Source organism: Grus americana, chromosome 2, assembly GCF_028858705.1.
Source record: "Grus americana isolate bGruAme1 chromosome 2, bGruAme1.mat, whole genome shotgun sequence".
NCBI lineage: Eukaryota > Metazoa > Chordata > Aves > Gruiformes > Gruidae > Grus > Grus americana.
The window spans coordinates 160,221,096-160,243,486 of record NC_072853.1 but is presented as its reverse complement, the minus strand read 5'-3'; the positions used below and the strand labels follow the sequence as shown (position 1 = coordinate 160,243,486).

Sequence of the window (22,391 nt, the reverse complement as noted above, 5' to 3'; positions counted from 1 at the left end):
CAAATCAGGCACTATGCTAATACTGACAATGTAATACAACCAGCACGCTTTGAACATGATTTTTAAAAATAATGATGCTTCCCAAACCTTTGGCTCAAATTGTGTTATTGCAGCAGCAGGTGGGGCCACTTTGGATCTTCTGTTTGTTCAGCTACTCAAATGAGAAGAATATGATATAAAACTGGCATTTTAAATCCCATCAATTTGAAAATCCTCTACAATATATCATATATTAGCAATACAAGGTCAGAGTACTGCGTTAAATCACTGGAATTCATTGCAAAAGCAGTTTCCCACAAAAAGATACCCATTAATAAGGTGTCCACCTTAACCAGAATTGTTCTTTTTTGACTAATTATGACAAAAATCTGAAAATAAAGTTTATTTCCATCCACAGTATGGAAGTGTAATGTGTCCTGCTTTCAGCTGAGAGAGAGTTAATTTTCTTCCTAGTAGCCGGTATAGTGCTGTGGTTTGGATTTAGGATGAGAATAATGTTGATAACATGCTGATGTTTTCAGTTGTTGCCAGGCAGTCAAGGACTTTTCAGCTTCTCATACTGCCCTGCCAACGAGAAGGCGGGGGACAGCCAAGAACAGCCAGGACAGCTGACCCAAACTGGCCAAAGGGATATTCCACACCATATGATGTCATGCTCCATATATAATTGGAGTTGGCCAGGAGACGGCACGGCTCAGGAACTAGCTAAGCATCAGCTTCGGGTGGTGAGCAATTGTGCTGTGCATTACATGTTTTGTATATTCTATTATTATTATTATTATTAATTATTGTTGTTGTTGTTATTCTCTTCCTTTTCTCTCCTGTTAAACTGTCTTTATCTCAACCCGCGAGTTTTCTCACTTTTATTCTTCCAATTCTCTTCCCCATCCCGCTGCGGGGGGGAGTGAGCAAGCAGCTGCAGGCTGGGGTTAAACCACGAGATAATACAACGTGGAATAAAAAAAAAGAAAAAAGATATTAAGAATTTACTAAAATAGCTTTACTAAAAGAAATTTAGTTTGTAAATTCAGTCCTGGAAAGCTAAGATAAAGTTGTTGGAGCCCTGTCCTGGGATGTGGAACGTGGACTTTTGGGTCTGTCCTTCTCTTCTTCACTGAGGCACAAGGTAGGTGTGGCCGCTGGATACCTACAGCCTCTCTGTGTTCTTTTACCACAGAGCTTTTAATGAAAATGAGAAGAATGAGACCATCACATCGTTCTTCCACCAAATGAATAAGCCCTGAAAGCAGCTCCTGGACAGAGCCCCGTAGCTGTGCTTGGTGAAAGAAGGAGAACTTGGGAAATCTTGCCTGAGCTTGAGCAGATGTCAGGTGGATAACCAGCTGTGCACCACAGCCAAAGCAAAAGCATTTCTGTACGTGCCATGAAACGATACGCAGCAAGTGGTCTGCAGAAAACTTCCCCGGTAGAAGTTTAGACAGCTAACAGTTTTAGTGGCCCCTGAGATGTAGTTTTGTAAATCTCAGTGTTGGACCTCGGGTCACATAGAGTGGCTGTTGTATTATCAGTGATACTCGTCTTCACACACAGAAGTATCTTTTTTTTCTATCCTCAGTTTTGTTGGCTTCAAGATGACCACTCCCAGGAGAAAAGAGTACTTACGAGTCACAAATTCTTCCCCTTAATTATCTTCTAAATAAGTAGTAGAATTAAAGTAATGAACAAATTTTTTACTTCTTTATGTATTTAATGTCAGCTGTCAACAAGTTATTTAAATTCTAGTAATTAGACTATTTCTAACAAAAGCGAATAGCTCCAATTTCTGCGACGCGTGTGTGATCTAGTTTATGAGCCATAAGAACAGAAAACTGGATTGAAAAAGTGTGTTACTGAACAAGAAAAATATCCCCTGTATTTGCCAGAAATAGATTCCAGGTTCTGCTCACAGGTCAGCGCACAGATCTAAGTCAGATCAGCGAGCTGGTCCCACTGCTTAGTCATAGCAAGGTGTAGAACAAAGTGCTCACCTATGTCTGGCCTCAGTATGGATTTGTTAGGTTATGAGATAAAGCTTATCTGCACGAGCTCAGAGTGACAATGGCAGGAAGGGGAGCCAAAATACCCTGCCAGCCTGCTCCCAGGCCCATCCCCAGGACCATCGGCCCGTCCAAGGCCCATCTGCACAAGCCAGAGGAGCACGGGGGCAGACTGGCAGGTGAGGACCCAAACCTGGGTACCACCACCTTGTCCAGGTCCCTCCAGGGCTGTCCCTGCAGAGCCGTCACCCCAGGTCAGTATGGACCAGGCGGCGAAGAGGTAACGTGGCCTGGGAGCAAAGGGGTGACAAGAGCACAGGGGGTCACCTCTGGGACCTGAGAAGTCCTGGCCAACTGTGTGTGTCTGTACCACCAGCTGGAGTAGGGCTGCAGCCTCGGGGCTCGTATGTCCAGATGCTAGCAACTGGGCAGACTGGGATCGAGGGGCCAGCGACTGGGCAGGCAGAGTGTCTGAGAGCAGCTGCTGGAGGGATCTACCTCGTATACGTACAGATATGTATTCTCACTGGTGGGCTTCCATACTGTCCAGCCAGAGGGGGGAGCAGGATAAGGCCATTGGTGCTGTCCATGTTGGTGCTCTGAGGGTGTCTGATGTGTGTGGCTGGCCATGTATATATGTATGTACATAACATATACGTGTGCTTGTGTGCGTGTGCCAGCGGGGCATACGTGTTCAGGCTCACTACTGGTTGGACCTGGAGACACGGAGCAGCAGCAGCAGCAGCCTCCTCTCTCTCGTGCTGCAGGATCCGGAATGATACGTTTTCTTCTCCCCGTTCATTTCATCCTCTTTCAGAAGGGTTTGCAGCCTTTCCCTGTCACATCAGTGGACTTCTGCCCATCGCATAACATGGGATGCTCGGTCACGTGGTGGCACGCTCGTGTGTCGAGCTAAGCCACTGTTGGTAGGTCTGATCACAGCACACGAGGATGAGACTGATGCAGCCGCGACTGTAATTGCATGGGAGCAACCATGCGCAGAGATCAATTATGCCTTAAGACCAGTTTATTTCTGGCCTTAGTTGCTCTAGCAAATAGACTTGAGAGAGATTGTGCACGTCACCATAGTCCACAGTGATGTGAACGGCACATTACCTGCAGCGTAACCACACCAGGCACAGTATCTAATATGTCTCAACTGTGAGAGGTCTGTACATAAAAGTTTATGACCATGTTTCCAGATCTTTATTTTGCAACAGGCGTTGCTTGCATGCCCACTGAGTTGACAAGATTTGTGCAGACAATTAGTCTTTGCTTACATAAATCCCTTATTTGTGTGCACAAATGATTGTATGAAAAATTCATATGCACCTACAATATCATATTTAGGCATAATTGCTTGTGAAAAAACAACAGTTTGATTTTTTTTTGCAGTTAATTAAATTCAGAGCTTAGATTAAATTGTATATTTGTTTTACTCCAGTGAGCAGAAGGCTTCCTGAGTCCTTTGTTAATAATACATACTCGTTTGGTAGCAGCTGGCTCTCTAGATGTTACTTTTCCAATAAAATATATCTTCACAAAATAACCAATTTTTTACAGAAAGCTGATGTTAATTTCAATGTGTCTGGAAAGCTGTTGAGAAGTTGCAGAAGGCATGCTTCCTTCCTGCATTGTCACCATACCGATTTCTTAACGTGAATAAGAATCTGGTTTTATAATCTGAACCAAAATATGCAAAACAAGGACATAGAGGGCTCTGCTTTGGCTCGAACCTTCTATGCATTTTCCTCTTTCCTTCAGTGGGACTACTTGCAATGGCAAATATGATTTATAATTAAAAACTTTCTTTTTATTTGTACGGCAACACCAAATCCTAAAAGGATCTCTTGGAACCAACAGTTTCATTTTCGATTCTCTTCCAGTTCCAGAACTGCACTGAGAATGCCTTGTTATTTGCTCGACAGTTTTCTTTTTTAATGTAATAGTTACAAAATGTTTTGTAAGTGCCAAGTAACAAGGTGTACCTTTACTATAACCGTGCATATATGAGCAGGGGAGGAGAATGCACATTTAACGTAAGGGCATTTTTTATCAGGAGTGAGACGTAGTATTAAAGGAACTTTCTGTTACCTGCTAAGGAACGTGTCTGGCATGTTAGCCCCCAGAGAAAGGTGAATGAGATGTTGTGTGTCACGTTGCAAGAACCAGCCCCAAGCTGCAGCTGGGTATACCTTCATCAAAATACAGCTAGCGGGACGGTACGCAGCGTAATTGCACTAGTTACACTTATCTAAAGCCCCTCCTGCTCCAAGATCTCCTCCAACAAGTGTAACATTGCACCACACCCTTGCAGGGCTTGCTTGAAGTAGGTCTACTGGGAGGGCTGCATGGTAGGCTTTAGCTCATGAAGGAATTAAACGTGCAAACTCACGCAGGGCTCTGCAAAGCTGCAGAGTCTCCACGCGTACAGCTGAAAAGAGCTGCCAGCATGGGTGGGGGAGAGCCAGAGGAACCCCTAGTTAATCCCTCTCCTTTAACACTTTGGTGACAACATCGATGCCACCTCCCCGCTACCTTGTTCTAGTGTTGTAAAAATTCCTTCTGGTTAGACAGTCTTCCCTAATACCTGGCCTAAATCTTCTCTTCTGTAAATTAGGCTGATTCTTTATATCTTTCCCTTAGACTACCAGTAACCCTCTCAAATTTTCTAGATACATAGATACATACTTTTATACATATATATATATATAAAAAAATAAACCACATTATAATACTTTTTTAATGAGTTCTGGACCTGATTGTAATGCACCAAGAAAGAAGAATGCAAGTCCTGCCGGTGCTCTGGGTAAAAACAACTAATTTGCCACAAATAAAATGTGATACTGTAATTTATAGGCTTTGTTCTTTGCATCTCAGGAGAAGTCTTTAATTCTGCTCCTACTAAGGAGCAGAGTTTCTGAGTTTGTGAAAAAATGTTTGTGAAAAGTGGCAGGTAATTATCCCTATAGCCCTTCTTTGTAGCTTGTCAAGATTTCCTTCATTTATGGGCTTTCCATTTGGGTAAATTAGTATCAGCCAAACAACGGAGAACAGAATTTTCCTTTAAGCCTGGGCTTTCATTCATGCAGGCTTGAAAAAAAGTTAACAAAACCTGGAGTTACTAAAATGAGTTTTTCCAGAAAGGAACAAACTTGGCATTATTCGTTCCAAATCCTTATTATGTGATGCAAAGGAAGCTAACACTTGTATTTATTTTTACATTATTAATGCATAAATGCAGAAGGCGGCAACTGAAGTTGGTGGCATTCCAGAGCGTGTTACAGAACAGCGTGAAGAGTGAACCTGGGTACTTCTCTGAGATGATCCCCATTATCCATGTATGGTTTTGAGTAGAGTAAAATCCCTAAATTTGTGCTGATGAAACCTTTACATCACGTGAGTCACATCACTCTCTTTCTGTATGTTTTCCAAAAAGTGAAATGTTTGGTTTACTCCTCCGGGAAGAGGAATGGAGAGAAGCCACTTGCCTGAGGATGTGGCATCACGTCCCCGCTGTGCTATTCTGCTGGCTCAATGCTGCTGCTGAGAGGGGCGGGTTTCCCCCCTCCTTTCCCTGGCAGCCTGGTTGCCTGGGTTTTGCCATACTTCTGCTGCTGCTCTTGAACAGCTTGTGACTCCTGTCTGACCAACATGGAGCCAAACTCACTGAAAGATAATCATCTGGTCTAGTTCCTTGAGCCTGGATTTACGCAAGGCCGGAAGCAGCATGAAGGAGAGGTCCGTGCTGCTGAGATTGGAGGAGTTGTCCTGCTGCTAACTTTGATCCTCCAACCTGCGATCTCACTTAAGTTGACTTAAACCACCCCAAAACCTCCCCTGGTTCTGGTTGCTCATTTCTGCCTCTGCCCTTTTTTTCAGCACTATGCTCACCTAAAAGTTTCAGTGCCTCGGGGGTGACCCATGCTGATTTTTGCTGAGAAGAGCCTATTAAAAACGGTCAGGTTTTCTGCAGGTTGTTTTCCTGACTCAGTTATCCTCCCTCCCAGCACTGGCTCGGCGCGGGCAGTGACTCGGGGGTTGCGCAGTGGGAGACGGAGGGCAGCAGCTACACAAACCCATCTGGCCGCCAGTGCCACCAGAGAAATTGCTACGTAGCCATGAGGTCTTAGTGCTAAAACCAATGAAAAATATTTTTGCCAGGAAATTTTCGCTGGCTGACATAAATTCACAGCAACTCCATCATCTTTGGAGCAGTTCCTCCAACTTCCAGGGTGTAAGGCCAGAAGGTCACTTAGATTAACCTTCCATGTGGAGTACAGGGAGCAGAACTGAGCACTCCGTTGTTTTTCTCTCAAACCAGCCCCAGCCTGGGAGCACATTTCTGCTTTTTGGCCTTCCCAAATGCTGAAGCTTAGAGCAGCAGTTTCAGGGTAGCCGAAAGACACGTGCCTGCAACACGGGCACGGAGGTATACAGACTTCCCTGCCTGCGATGTGCGGCAAACAGAGAAGCTGACCACATTTGTCCCACGTTTGTGGCTGCAGCTTTGGGAAGCTCCCCGTGCTTACACGTGGATGTTACTGTACTGTGCGGACAAGTAGTTATCATTGCTGGGTTGCACTACCGCTTTCTGTTTTCTGTGGAAGGAACCTGATTTCTGTTTCTTACATATTTTCAAATGAAACTAAGGACTTAGACCGACATTCTTGCAAAATATGTTCTGGCAGCATTCTGGTAACAGCCTTGAGGCCAAAAGAAACCAGTAGGTCTTCTGGTCAGCCTTTCTTACAATTTGCCCTCAAATTTCATTCAAAATACCCTTGCTATGAGCTGAGTGTCTTGAGTGATTGGTTAGTCAAAGCGGAACTTCCTGAAAGATACTGAATCTTGATCTGAAGACATCAAGAGATGAAGAATCTTAGCTGATCAATAATTTCAACATGACCTTGGAGCCAGCTTAATTCATTAGAGATTGATATCTAGAACTCTCTGCCTCTTTAGTATGCCAAGCAGAAAACATTATGAAGTAACACATTTGTTACTTAAGTCCCTAATTATCTGCCACTCTTCAATGCAAAAAAAAAAAGAAATTAGAATTATTGATTGGGTATCTGGACTAAGTCTGTTTTAATGATCTCAACTACTCAGTACTAACCAGGAGTTGGGATTCAGAGAAACAGGTCTCACCGTCAAGGCCTCTCTCATTAGAGCTAAGCTCAGGACGAATGCAGGCACACTGCTTAGACTCTCAGGCCAGTCCTGGCTCTAAGTCTCTTTTTTTGGCTTCCAGGAGGCTTTCAGGGAAATAAAGGCTCTGTAAGTCCCTAAATGTTCTGGTTACTTGAAAAACGCTCTGTGATATGCTGAAAGTCCCTCAATATGAAGAGATAGTTCTCTGAACCAAGAAAGCAAAGCCTACAATCGATTTATGTCTCAAGGCCTAATTCCTCCGTGAACTGGCTGAGGCCAAATAAGAATTAAGTTCACAGTGTGGCTCCTTCAGTCTCTAGTAGGGTCTTTGACTCCTACCATATCCCTGATGCCTCTACAGCCCAGTCAGGTAAGGTTGAAACTGCCCAGGAACTGGGGAAGAGAGACAACTGCCATACCACGTGCAAGAAAACGTCATCGCGTTGAGCCTCTCCGGGACACCCGACTACAAAGAAGCTGCATCTTTTGGTTTTGGTAGACTAGACCCTGATCTTGTTAGCTCTCAAATACGCTTAAAGAACCATCCTCCTCCTTCATCACGGAGGCTTCTGCCATATTCATGTCAACGTTGGTCATTTTTAATCTATGACACTGCGGTAAACACTGACAGGTACAGATGTAACCTCCAAAGAAGCCACCGAAAACTTCTCTGGGTTTATTTCGAGCTTGCCGAGTTCCCTGTACAAACTAGAGCAGCCTCAGGGTCCCAGGACTCGCCAAGTCTGAATTCTCGGTGTTGCAAATGGAAGAAATCGTGGCGTGAGACAACAAGCACCAAAGCTGTAATGATCTTCTTTCGGGGCGTCACTTACATTGCTGTTTGCCTTATGGCACACGTAGGTGATTACAGCGCGAGGGCCAGGATACATTTGTTTAATCCATCCTTGAACTCTATTACATTTTCCACTCTCTTGCTAGAGCCTTATCTTCAATTACACTCCTTTCCATACGCCCCAAGCTGTTATTTGTTACAAGACCAACCTGACCCTCTTGTATCCAAAATGTCAGTGAATTAAATCAAATTTTTATACTTTTCAACTTGAACAGTTATCTCATGATGCACATAACAAACAGATAATGAGATCTGCATTTTATTAGACACAGTGGCGCTTACTGATGTTTAACTGTTAGGCAGAACCATTTTGCTGCTCGCAGTTACAATTACATTATTTTTCTCTGTGGCTGGATAGCTGTCAATTGATGTAAGTCATTCTAAATGTGTAATATAGTATTTTCCTTACTGTTGTTTGCACTCAGAGAACTGAATATATTTCTAGTCTTTTTTCCTAAGAGGGAAGGGACATTTCCATAGATACATTTCTCCACAGTCTAAGCTTTTTGCCTCCTATATCTTGTGACAATTTTCCCAAGCTTTGTCTCAGAGTCAGGGATGCTCCAAAATCACATTCTTAGCTTTAAGCTTATCCTCAAACCCTGCTTATTTTAATAGGACTAAAGCAAATACTTGAAATTAAAGACAGTCGCGAATGAGGATGCATTCCTGAAATAAGTCCGTGTAGAAAGTGACCCACTGGGCACGTTCCAGCGACTAACTTATACACCAGCTAGCTGCAGCGCCCTACGCGTTTTATGCTTTACATGTACATGCTTATAATTTATGATTCATACAGGGCTCGTAACGATTAAATGATAAAAGCACCAGACTGGGATCTAATCAATGCAAATATTTAGGTGCATCCCAGGATACAGGAAGATCCGTCCTCCCCAGGAGAGCCTAGCTGCCGCGTGGCTCTCCTACACGCCGACTCACGCATTCATAAATAATCCAGTTGGCAAACACCGAAAGGTGACGTACCCTCACTGGTTTTGTGTGCGTACTCCTGTTCCGGCTCGGGGCAAAGGAAGGAAGAGAGCGATGCAGGGATGTAAATCGAACTCTCTTTACATTAAGCTGACAAGAACAGAAGCGTATATGTCATCATTTACTGCATCTCAATTTGCAGAGGGTAATTTCTCATAACAGGCTAACTTGATTGCTTACTGAGCATACCTTGGAGACTGTTTGGTCTTGGTTTTGTACAGCTAAAGCTCACCCATGTCTCCCTTGACTCTGAAAGGATAAAGGATATAAAAGCTACTATAGGAATATTATTATTCAGATAAAGAAAAGAAAGCTTGATTCAGATAGGCATGTCTTTTTGAGACTTAATAAGCAGTCCAGATGATTTAGATATACCTACATTTTAGACATTTCGGTATTATAAAAAATCTTACTACATTTTAAAATAATAATCCTCCCTGAAATGAATGGAAGAGAGGTACCCAGAGCCATCGACTGCTTAAGAAAATCTGTTTCCTCACCTTATTTCACTGATGCTCACAGAAAGCAGCTGACATAATTTTTTATAATAAACTCTAGGCATATCGATGGCTAACTCTGTTTACGCAACCCAAGCCCTTGCACTAAACCTCACCTGTGTAAAACAGTCCAGCTAGGTGTTTATCAGTAATTGTTTGCAAGATGGATGCTAACGAACTCCTTGTGGTTCCCCACGACCCGTGGTGCTCTTCCGTAACACTGGTCATTAATCTGAGGCTGTAATGCGGTGTCTAATGAGGCATGCCTCTCGCTGGGCAGGAGGGATTATCTGGGGCAAGGACATGGGGATTTATGGTTCCTTACAGTCACAGCGGTCATAAAAACAGAAGAGCTGTAAGAAAACCTTCAGACGGAGAAGATGCACTGTGGCAGAGACCATTTGTCTTCGTGCCTCTTCCTCGCAGCGTATCAAGCCCTGGACTCCACTTACAGACTCCCGTCGAGGTGCAGCCGTGCTGCAGAAGAGATGATGGCAGGAGAAGGATGGAGCCAGACTGGCTGGAGTGCGACCGAAACGGGAGGGACGGGGAGTACATGTGTGTGTGGGTGACTGAGAGTAGTGCTAGGAGTCAAAGCTAAGGGACAGGAGACGTCGTACGTGTGAATGTCGGATGAAAGGCTTTAAAACATCAACATGTTAAGTGTTTTTTTCTCATTTTTCTATTCAATTATTGGTCACGGTTACAAAATGGCATTTATAACCCTACTGCCAAGTCAGTTGCCTGTGGTGGCGGTTTAAAAGCTGACCACGTTAACTATTCTAGTGCTCAATAAAGCACAGAAGAAAGGAGAGGCATTAGCGTACAGTGAAGATGGTGAAGTGTGTAGAGGAAGGAGAACACTGACAGTCTGCCCAGAAAGCTCTGAAGATGTACCAGGTCAGATGAGGAGTCCTTTTAAAAAAACATAGCAAGATTTCTTTATTTCCAAAATGAGATTCAGCTTTTAAGGTAATACATGAGCCATCCTCTGTGCAGATGGATAATACCTTCTTTAATGAAGATGCCCCACGAGCTATGCTCATAGGAGACCCTGAAAGAATTCAGTGGTATCAAAATGGAAGATTTTGACTAAATTTATGCTGAAATTCTGATAGGAAAGTCACCTTTTTGGTTCCTTTAGCAGCAAAGTTCAGACCCACTCTGATACAGTTGAAACCTGACAGTAGAAGGTAACCACAGAAGAGGTAGAAAAAGGAACTACAGGGTGGGCACACAGCTGTACCCCAGCGTGTCTCAGAGCTCCTGGCCTCAGCCGCTCCAGCTGGATCGGTTTTCCCACGACCAGCTCTCGCATGAGCAGGTTCCCACCGTCAGACGTCGTGTCCCAAGCGTGGGAGCCGAGCTTGAAGCGCTGGTGACCTGCTGCAGCTCACAAACCGCTGGGCCACCACCTCCGAGTTACAGCCTACCAACCTTGACTCACAGACCCGCAAACAAACAAACAAAAACATCAGCTACTTTATCATAAAATGCATTGCTAGATGATTAAGAAAGGTCTGGCATCATTTTGCTGTCAAAGTAGTGAATACTGGTTGTCAAAAATAATGATGCTACTAATAATAATCCTCATGAAAAACAGAGAGACATTTAGACACATTTATACAACCACTTTCATCCCATGGGTTCAGAGATTTTCTAGCAGTAGCAAGAAGACATCGCTTGATCAGGTGCCTGCTGCGGTGGAAGGAACCATACTAAAATACTTGTAACGTGATACTGCCAAATTCTATGAAAGAAACCATGTTTGGGGTCCTTTAAAAACAGCTGTCTCTGTTCAGATAGCTGGAAAAGTTTGCTGCCTTGCCCGTGATCAAGAGGCAAGCTTTTCGTCAGCCTACAGCAGACCTCTGCAAACGCTTTTCTCGCACAGGCGTGGGAGCAGACTCCTTTTAGTTGCAGAAAGAAGTCGTGTGCTCATATCCTACCATTTGACTTTTTCTAACTTGTAAATAATTCCTCTCATTTGTATGAGCCTCTCACTTTAATAGCAGCACAGGTATGAAATATAAATAAGTAAAATTCCACAGCTTTCCCATTTTCTCTAATGACCCGCCACGTCGCACGGCTTGAAAATACTGGGGATTTACCTTAGTTAACAGCTGATCTGTGCGACCTGGGCAGGCAGGGGCAGGGAGACACACAGGTACACCGAATAATCAGGGGGAGGACAATATTCCACAGCTGGAAGGCAGCAGCGTGTGAATATGAATCTGAGACACTCATCAACGATACCCGAGCTGAGAAAGCTGCACAGCTCTGCCAGTGCTTCCTTTGGCAGGTGGAGATGTGGCTGTGGCTGCTCAAAAATCTCCAGGGAAGAAGGCAGCAAGCAACAGCACGTAGAGAAATTAGGCTACTGGAGTGGAAGAAGGGAAAAGAATCTCCCACTGAAGACATCAGTTCGCGACGGGTGTCGGTGCTTTCATTTTTGCACACGCTGCCAATTTGTTACAATTAGAAAACCAGTCTTGAATGATAAAGTTAATGGTGGTTTGGGGATGAGGGACCCCAGCCGAGGAAGACAGGGGCATGGGAACACACTGCCAAGGAGCCAAAGGGAGCAGAATGGGGATGGAAGGAGGTATAAGAAAAAAAAGTTGAAGAACTGCTGGCCTGGAAAACTGTTTCAAGTGATTTCTCTCCTTATTATGGTAAATGGATCTTGAAATGTTTTGCCTCTGGAGTTCTGAAAGAACATTTCCAGACTATGGATGGATTTATGTAAATAAAGGTTCAGAAACCTACCACCTGCAAGGAGGCAGAAAGGTAACCTGGAAAACAACGCCCGACCGAAAAACCCGTGTTCGGCCTAACACTATCACAGCCTTCCCTATAGCTTCACACCTATGCAAATTATCTGCCAAAATGCATAAAGCTCAAGATAAACAAATCTCTTCCACAACTTGGCATATGGAAAAAGGGTCTGAACTGAAATGATAATTGAGTTTTAGAGACCCATCCATTTGCTGTCATCGTGCCATCTGTCTCCCTGGCAGCGTCCTGATAGTTTGCATTGGCAGCTTTGATTGCCAAAGCTCATGTATTAAGTTAGAGTTACCTAGTCTTCCCACACACGGTTTCTTATTATTTTTCTACAGACCTGCTATTCTAGATGATTGACAGAACTGCAGGATACCGTGTACTCCCAGAAGGATAATATATTATGATATTTTTAAACTTTTTTTTTTAATCATATATATGGATAATTTTCTGTTATGATTTGTAAGCAACCTGCAGAGATCAAGTCCAGCGGAGTCCAGAGAAAGGTTTACTTCTCGGGGACTGACCACAGGTAAAGAAGATCACAGGTGCTGGTGTATAGATGTGTTAAGTATTTGCTATCACTGGAGTAATAAATGAAAACTGTGGATGCCTTATGAGGGCAGTACCCCCTGAGGCAGGCTCCAAGTTATTGCGTTACTGCCATAACTACTCACTGCAAAGCATCGTTGACTAAAAGCCAATGTGACACCTAGCATAACTCTGCTGACTCCCCTGAAATTACACAGCTGATTAACGTTGTCCCTCAAGGTATGAAAGAAGTGATAAAACTTTTTACATTTCATTTATTTACACAGAGTGCAACTTTAACTGCGGCAGTGAATGATGAGGGAGCTGCCTGTAAGACTTTACGAAGTTACGTTCCATCTGGTCCTTTGACCGTGAACATGTCTTTGGCTATGCAAGAACGAAGGGATGAATTCCAGCAGGAGTTAATTCACGTCAGGCAGAAGACAGATAAACATTCCCAGTAGTCCATTTACTGAGACATACACAGTAATCCTCCCTTTAGGCTGGCTGTGTAATAGATTGCAGCCAAATTCAAGAGACACAAGGACTGAGACACTTACCACGGAGTTTACGTAAGAGAGGACTGTGCTCTAGGCAAGACGGAGACGCAGAGAGGCTGCTCTGTTGGACAGCTTTTGTTCTTGTTCTGCTTTGTTCCTGTTGCAGAATTAAACAATACTTTGGTTGTGTCACTGAAGTCATACAACTGGTGACAATTCCCACAGGAAAGCTTGCACGCCCCAAACCGAATGAGACCTGCCATTAGAGGCTGGATAAGGAATAGTTTTCCAGCCATACAAATAAAAAGACAACAGGATTTCAACTCATTGTTTTCATTTCTGCCTCAGGACAGAGAGACTTTTCAAAGTTCCTCAGAAGCATCTGGAGCAAGAGAACCCAGTTTGGCAAACGGGTCAGTCACTGGGGCACTCTGGGGACATGGGGCACTCAGGTCCTCCGTGTCCCTGCTCCGACATACTCCCACAGTGCTGCTGAGTGTCCTACTAACACGTAGCAGGAGTAATCTCTGCTGCTCAGTCAGTAGGAATTCCTCCGCTTTGCAGTAAGCAATTACATGCTACTGGGAGAAAAAGGGTGACTCCATCTTTCTGTTGCTGTGGCGCTTGGCTGGGATGTTGGAAAACCTCAGGTAAGTCCACGCTCCAGTAAATACGTGATTATTAAACAGCTTCAACATAAGAAACCTGAGAGGTAGCTACCCAGAAGACCCAGCCACTTGGCAATTAAAATGCTCATATGGGATATGAGGCATCGTGATTCAAGCCCACAGCCTGAGCTGGGATGCTCTGAGCCTTGATTGCCTATGCCCCAAATGCATGTCCTCAGGGACCTCTGGAGAAGGAGGCAATCACTCTGTCTTCCTCCCAACTAGAGCTACTACCCTAGACCTGAGACAGCATTTACGGGACGAATTAGACAGAGAGATGAGTTTCATAAAAGCTGGTGTGTGTCCATGAAGAACTCTGGTTCAGCATTCCCCCTCTCCGCTCCCAAAATTGAAGTCCTAAGACCAGGGGACACTCGAGCCAGAGGTGGGGCATCATGAGAGTCTATCACAGTGCTGATAGTGGCCATCTCTGAAGATCTTGGGTTTGGAAGACTAGAGTGAGATCAGAAGCGTGGATATCTCTGAGGGGGAGAACAACCTCACAGTCGGTGCGTGTTAACTGTGTGTTTGAAGGTTTTGTTGTTATAGGAAAGGAGCGGGTGGTCTGCAAGTGCGTTCAAAAAGCATGTGTGGATGTAATAAGTGTGAGCTGGAGTTGATGAATGTTAAATGAAATTCAAGTGATGATTACCTGAGATTTGGAAATTGCCTTGACAGGATGCACGCTCACTGAGCAGTCTGGCTGGCAACTGAGCAGAGCGTTCAGTGTTGGTGTGTATGTACAGCGAGTATATGTGTTCCCTTAATCCTTGTTTAACCTAGCAGCTCCACCTACCCTGTAGACTGAAATTCTCATTCATTCATTCATTATGCTCAGCAAAAACACCTCCTGAGCCATCTCCCCTCCATTTTCTGCCAGTTATAAGTGCAGAGGTTCAAAAGATCTGCGTGCACATTCACAATATAAGTCCTTTCACCCTGTCCTCAAGAGCAGATACTACTTGGATGTGCACATAGGCAGCGGCACTGATTATGTTGGGAATTCCCTCCTAACGTCCAACCATCAGCTACATATTTTGAATTGGAAGGTACCTCCAGTAAATGGTATTTAGTAGCAAGCAGCATTTAATGTTTCTACTGGAGGGAACCCTGCTAAATCTAGGGAAGTCCTGTCACTTCTAATTCCTCTGGCTCCATCAATGAGGATGTGAGATAACCTTGACTTTGTAGTGTAGATCCTTTTCTCAGAGACTTTCATAGGTGTGATCATTCCACAAACATTATCCACTCACTACAGATCCCAGCCTTCCACTCACTTTATAACTGTCAACAGTTCTGAGGAAATCAATGGGCTTACTAATCTGTGTAAAGTAAACAGCATTTTGTCCTTAAAAATAACAACATTCAGTCACCTCCAGAATCTGGTGCATTTGGCCAACGTGCTTAAAGTTTCCATAATCAAAATCACGGAATGATCTAGGTTGGAAGAGACCTCTGGAGATCACCTAGTCCAACCCGCATTAAAGAAGGGCCAACTTCAAAGTCACTCACAGTGCTGTCCAGCTGAATTTTGAACAGCACCAAGGATGGAGATTTCACAGCCTCTTTGGACCCATTTCAGTGTCTGAGCACTCTCCAGGTGAATATTTGTTTCCTAATTTCTAATTGGAATATCTGATGTTGTGACTTGCATTCATTGCATCTTGTCCTATCACTGTGCACTTGTAAGAAGAGTTTGTCTCTACCCTCCCCTGAGGTAGCTGGAGACAGTAGTAAGATTTTTACCCTTAACCTTCTCTTTTTAAGATTGATAAACTCAGTTTTCCTTCTCTTTCTACATCATACGCCAGTCTGCTCATCATCTTGATGACCTTCCACTGGACTTTCCCCAGTGTATGTCAGTGTCTTGTACTGAGGAAGCCCAAACAGGACATAATATTCCAAGGTTTTTGGGACAGAGGGACATACTTACAGCCCTTGACCTGATGGCCACGCTCTTGCTCATATAGGCCAGGATGCTCCAGGATGTGCAACGGCACATTGCAGACTGCAACTTCTTGCCTGAGAGGCCACCCAGGTCCTCTTCTGCAAAATTCTGTCTACCCAGCCAGTCCCCAGCCTGTACTGTGCTGTGTAGGGTTCTTCCATCCCAAGTGTAGACCTCTGCATTTCCATATATGCTACATGTATATATGTATTTGCCTACATTTTCTATTTCCAGTTAGTGCTCAACTGACCCATTCAACTCCAGAATCTGCTAATATATACTTTTAAAAGTCCAGTAAGATAATGAAAATATTCATAATTTTTCATTAGAACATAATCTAGTTTTACTTCTTCAGATTTAGTACATTTTATTTCCATTTCCCTTTAAATGTAATTTTTGTCTATTTGTCCCTGAAGCAAAAAGTAATAATATCTTTTCAGAAGCACATATTCCATAATTTGTGGTTGATTCTGTTAATTCTGGGCTTCATAGGCTTCTCTGGGAAGGGCCCACGCAACAAAAAGCTCTCAGTCCTAGCAGTTGCTAAGTGTTTTGATCAATTGAATGACAGTGAAGGATGTCTGGCACCTTGCAAACCAGGAATTTTAGATCAGGAGGTTTTATGAAAGCCTGAAAACCCCATTTGTCCTTTGAATTGTAAGTAAAAAAGCTACCCGTTCCAAAATTGTCAGTATTCCTGTGTATAAAAGAGAAAACAATCATCTCTCCCCCAAAAAGATGGCAGTATATTTCCAAAATTATGTTATAGTCTCTAAGGCTACATCTGTTCTAGTAACTACAACAGGCCAGGTCCTGTTCTCTGGCTCTGAATATCACAACACAGCATGAGTCCGCATGGGGAAATTCCCATCCCACCAAAACAAGGTCCTGGACCAGTTTTGGACATGCTGCCTGGTGTTTCACACAGAGAAACGAGTAGCAGCACTAGAAAACATCTTGTTTCTTTAGCCCCTGTTGTTACTTTGCGGTTTTTCCTTACAAAGTCCAGAGAGATTCAGAAGAGACAGCAGAAAGCACCACGAGCACGGTACGCATCGGGTGCTCCCATGAGCATCTCTTTCCTTGTGTTTTCCCCCCCAACTCCCTGAAAGTGCAGTCTGTCAACAAGTGTCACTGTCACCAATTCTTAACGCTGATGCCCTTCCTCCCTTCTCCCCCCTAGAGACGGACACTGTGAGCCCTGTGTGAGCGCCTGCCGGCTTCTCGCATCGTGTCAGCTCTGACCCAAAAGCTCTTTGGACCCGTTATCCCGGGATCATCCGGAGAAGCAGGGTGCCAGCACCGGCACAGCCCTGCCTGAACGCCGTCCAAGACTCGCAGGCTGGAGCTGGCTGGCATCCCCACGCGGAGCCAGTGCACGGGGAAACCTGCTCGGTGGGTTTAAATTCTGCCTTCCGCTATGAGGCCCAGAATCCCACTTCTCATCACAAGCAGTGTGATAAAAACCAGGTGAAATGCTCAAACATTTCATTAATGGTTAATGTTATTAATTTCGCAATTAGTAACAACAGCCAAGTGATAGATTATTTCTAATAAAAGGCCCGCCAATTGCTAACAAGTTAGGAAATGCCAGAGCAGAAGTTCTCAAAGAAATAATCCCCCGCCACATCCTGCACACGCAGAATAACCGGGATTGCTAACGGGTTTGCTGGACGCAGACTCTAGCGCATATGTGCGCTATACAATTCCCGCGGCACCTCGCTAACACGTTTTCAGAAGAGCCCGGGTACCATTTCACGGGGATGCTAACTTTCTGCGTCTGATACGGAATACGCCCCGCGGGGGAGAAGCCACCCCGAGCAGAAGCGGCGCAGACAAAGCCGGGGGCTGCACCCCGCGCCGTGCGGGCAGCGGGCAGCGGCTGCGGGCTCTGCCTTCGCCCCGCTCCGACCGGCGCCGGTTTCGAGGGACAATCCGCGCACTGAAATGACTAAGCACGACCTCGGCGGCCCCCAGCCGCTCCCCGCCGAGAGGCTGCTCGCTCCGCACCCGCGCACGGCGGGGTGGGACACGCACACGGACACACACACACACGGACACACACTCACACTCACACTCACTCACCTACAGCGCCGACGCCTCCGCAGGGGCAGCCGCTCCTCCGCGCCCCGCTCCGCCGCCGCGGCCGCAGTCAGCGCCGCCCCGCTCCGCACCGCCCCGCAGCCGCGCACCCCGGCCGCGCCCGCGGAGCCGCCGCCTCCCGCCGCCGGGGCTGGCGCGCCGGGGCGGGCCGGGGGCTGCCGTCAGCCGGCGGCTGACGCAGGGCTCTTCCTCCCGGGGATGAAGACCCCGGCGGCGGGCGGCGCGGAGTCACCGCGCCCAGCGCCGCTCGGGGCGGCTGGGGACCCTCCGCGCCCGCGGTAGGGCGGTGCTCCGCCCCCCGGAGCCCTGGTGCCCCCAGCATGGAGCACCCGCTCAACCTCAGCTGCTTCACCGATATGACACCAGACACCGGCAACCAGAGCAGGTCCTCCACCGGCCCGGATGGCGGCCAGGTGCATCTCTCCGTCTTCAGCGTGCTGGTCCTCACCCTGTTGGCCATGCTGGTGGTGGCCACGTTCCTCTGGAACGGGTTGGTCCTGGCCACCATCCTCCGAGTGCGCACTTTCCACCGGGTGCCCCACAACCTGGTGGCCTCCATGGCCATCTCCGATGTGATGGTGGCGGCCCTCGTCATGCCCCTCAGCCTGGTGCATGAGTTGTCTGGGAGGCGGTGGCGGCTGGGCCGGTTGCTCTGCCAGGTGTGGATCTCCTTTGATGTGCTGTGTTGCACCGCCAGCATCTGGAATGTCACGGCCATCGCTCTCGACCGCTACTGGTCCATCACCCGCCACCTGGAGTACACGCTCCGCATCCGGCGCCGCATCTCCAACATCATGATTGCCCTCACCTGGGCACTCTCTGCCTTCATCTCCTTGGCCCCGCTGCTCTTTGGCTGGGGAGAGACTTACTCAGAGGACAGCGAGGAGTGCCAAGTCAGCCAAGAGCCTTCCTACACCATCTTCTCCACCTTTGGCGCCTTCTACCTGCCCCTCTGCGTGGTACTCTTTGTGTACTGGAAGATCTACAAGGCCGCCAAGTTTCGAATTGGATCTCGGAATAGCAACTCCATCACCCCCATTACACCAGAAGCCCTGGAGGTAGGTCAACCCAGTTGTATTTTGCTCTAGTCAACTGCTGGTAGCAGCCAAGCCCTTGCAGCAGTAAGGGAAACTTAGAGCTAAAGTGTGCAAGCAAAGAGCATCCCACCAAAGCCCTGTGAATCCTGGAGGCTTTCAAGGGAAGGTTGACTACAAAGCTTGCAAGCCCAGTCTTTTGACTCCTTCCGAGTCCCCAGCTGGGGACGCAAGGTGTAGCTAAAGCAACTTTGGGCCAGATTGTGAGCCTGAGCTCCACGTGGGTGTGCAGTGACTCACAGACGTCCCCCCATGGAATGCTGAATCAGTGCTCACAAGCGTGAGTAAGGGGTCACCTCCTGTGGGGAGGTGCGTGGGGGTGTGAATAGATGGGATCCCGTCTCCACTGCGGACGATAACCTGGCAAGCGGCTGTGGCTTTGGGGAGGCTGTGAATTTACCCACACAGAAGACACACGTGCAGAACATCCTTGTAAATCCTTCCTAATCGTGGCTGCATCGTGTCAGTTCATCACAGGCACAGTTGCTGTGCACTGTAAAGGCTTCTTGCGGGGAGGAAGGAAATGTATGTTCATTTTCTTGCCTCTCCTACTAAGGACTCTTAAACTCCATGGGTTCAGAGAAAGCAAGGAGACTTCTGTGCGCAGCATGTGGGTGTGTGCCCGTTCTACTGATCTGATTGTAAATGGGGAATAATCTTATTGCAATGCTGTGTGAGCAATTCCATGTGTCCATATATCACTACTCTCTTTAGTTTCTAGCCTCACTTAAAAATAGTAGTCTCTGTTACCCAGAAGAAGGTCATTCAACCAATCTCCCCTCCATCAGAGCATGACGTAGATTGCCCGTGTTCCCCCATGAGCTCTGGCCATCACTTGCATAGTTTGGTTGTGTTCCTGCTGTGTGGGATCAGCTGACTGAGGCACATATGGTGCAACTTGTGTTTGTGTTTGGCAGGTAAAAGAAGCTGCCCAGCAGCCACAGATGGTCTTCACTGTCCGTCATGCCACTGTTACATTCCAGACGGATGGAGACACGTGGAGAGAGCAGAAGGAGAAGAAAGCTGCCCTCATGGTGGGCATCCTTATCGGGGTCTTCGTGCTCTGCTGGATCCCCTTCTTCATCACGGAGCTCATCAACCCCCTCTGCTCATGCGACATCCCACCCATTTGGAAGAGTATTTTTCTATGGCTAGGCTATTCAAATTCCTTTTTTAATCCACTCATCTACACTGCTTTCAACAAAAACTACAACAATGCCTTCAGGAACCTATTCTTTAGACAGCATTGAGCAGAAAAACCTTTCCCGCTGCCCCAAGAAGCTGCTTTCAACTCTCAATGAATCCTACCAAACTCTTGAGGAAGTTCAAAGCCACAGATACCGAGGTGATGCTAAAGATGCATCCCCATGGGTCGTACGTCCCAGCAACGATCCCGGTTCCTACGCAGACTCTCCATCCCAGCCTCTAAGTCAGTTGCTATTTTTCCTGCAAACAGCGTGTCAGGGTTTCTCTGGCCAGCAGCACAGCATTCTTCCTCCAGTGCCCCACTGCTTCCCTCCCGCCTTCCTAGTGACGTTCTCTTTGGTGGCAGTAATGGCGTGGAGGTGTCTTCTGGCAGAGTCGTATTTGAAGCTCTGGTTTGGCCACTGCTAGTCTCTCACAGCATTAATCAACTTTGTCCCATGTGTGAAACTGGGACTGTTTAATGTCAGGAGGTTTTGTGATTATATATGAAACCAGACATTTTATGGCTTGGTTGAAAAGGCTGTTTGTCTTGTCTTTCGCCGGTAGAGATTGTTAAGTGTTTGTATTTGGGGAATAACACCCTCCGTAAGGGTTAAAAGCTGACTCCAAGTACAAAGCCTTTTTTCACATGCTTTATCAACAACAAATTGTGCTATTTGCTATTGGATTCCGTGCAGTAAGTTTTAAAAATTTATTTATTGTGAAAGCTTAATGCATGGTGTAGCCTGGAATGAAAAAGAATGCATGGGAAATCCACCTCTCGTTCTGTGACTGCTATGTGTGAGCATCTGCCTCAGACCTTTACTTTCAGAAATACCAGCTGTAAATGTTAATCTTTGTGTCTGCGTTTCCCATTCTAAACCATAAATGTATTTTGAGCAGCTGTGGGGCAGGTTTCCTGTAGGTGCAGGGGATGTTTTTCAAATTGCCTGTCAATGAGGAACTGTGTTTTGCTATTTCTGAGTGCGAGTCAGGTCTTGAAACCAAAGCAAAGACCCCACTTTGTTTCTGTGAGCACTGGATTGCAGCCAAAGGACAGTTAATGACCGGTGATACTTCATTCCGGAAGCATAACCAAACCATAGAGATGCTCTGCTGCGGGGACCAGACTTAAATATTTCTTCTTTTGCCCACCCCTCCTTCTCTTCCTCCTCCCTAAGGCTCCAGTCCTGCCTGGCCGTTATTGCTCTGCTGCCTCCCTGCCTTTCCGTGTTGCCAACATAATTATAGTAGTTGGCATTTCACTCCTGGAATGAAAATTATGCACTTTATACTGTGCCGCTGGAAGACTGACGGGCCTTCAGATAACGAAAAGCATTAGTTTTAACTATCGCTTCTTATGGGGCAGCCGCTGAAATCAGACCAGAACTGAAATGGTGAAGGAAAAGACAAGACAGGAATCAGAATGGCATGATTTTGTGTCAGATATCTCAAGAAGAAGAGATAAAAGGGAAAAATGTCAATAAATCGTGTGAAAGCTCCTCAGGGTTGGATAGGATTAATTCTTAGCCTTAGCAGGTCGTGAGACATCAGATTGTTACTGGCCCTTTAAATCAGTCAAAAAACCTGGTAGAATTGGTTAAAAAGTCCTTTTTCTTTTCATATCTTGGGACAGGTGAAAATGGAAGCAGAGCTCAAGGTGCTATCAAGTGTTGCAGCTCTTTCAGGACCAGTTAGACAAACATCCATCACGACTGCCATAGATGTAGCTGATCCTGCCTTGCGGCAGGAGGAGAGATAGCATGGCCCTTGAGATCTTTTTCAACACTATTTTATAAAAGTCTGTTAGAAATATTAGGTAAAATCCTGACCTCATTGAAAGAAATGGCCAAATTCTCAGTGATTTCAAGCAAATCAGAATTTTATCCAGCGTGTCTTGTCTTGTAAAAGCACAGTTTTAATGTTAATTAATTCAAGGAGAAGATGGGTGGGATGGGAGCAATCTTCTAACTCCCCTGAAAGAGTCTCTGATCTGTGCTAACCATGGACCAATCTCTCTACAGCATTTACTGTCTTTGTTACATATTTTAAAGTATTATTGGTGACATCTCCGACATATCGAAAAC

General features: G+C 45.9%; 1 protein-coding gene across 1 annotated transcript; it reads left to right on the top strand.

The window, feature by feature from the left end:
- Window positions 1–18,345: 18,345 nt before the first annotated feature.
- On the top strand, window positions 18,346–20,369 carry HTR5A (5-hydroxytryptamine receptor 5A). The gene is made up of 2 exons (XM_054818793.1): window positions 18,346–19,083; window positions 20,037–20,369. Exons 1-2 carry the CDS (start codon window positions 18,346–18,348, stop codon window positions 20,367–20,369), a joined length of 1,071 nt encoding a protein of 356 aa, XP_054674768.1.
- Window positions 20,370–22,391: the final 2,022 nt, after the last annotated feature.

Bases quoted from the DNA above. Each gene is read 5' to 3' on its own strand.
- HTR5A (XM_054818793.1), top strand. From the start codon at position 18,346: ATGGAGCACCCGCTCAACCTCAGCTGCTTCACCGATATGACACCAGAC. The intron at 19,084-20,036 runs GTAGGTCAACCC...TGTGTTTGGCAG, and splicing joins TTACACCAGAAGCCCTGGAG to GTAAAAGAAGCTGCCCAGCA.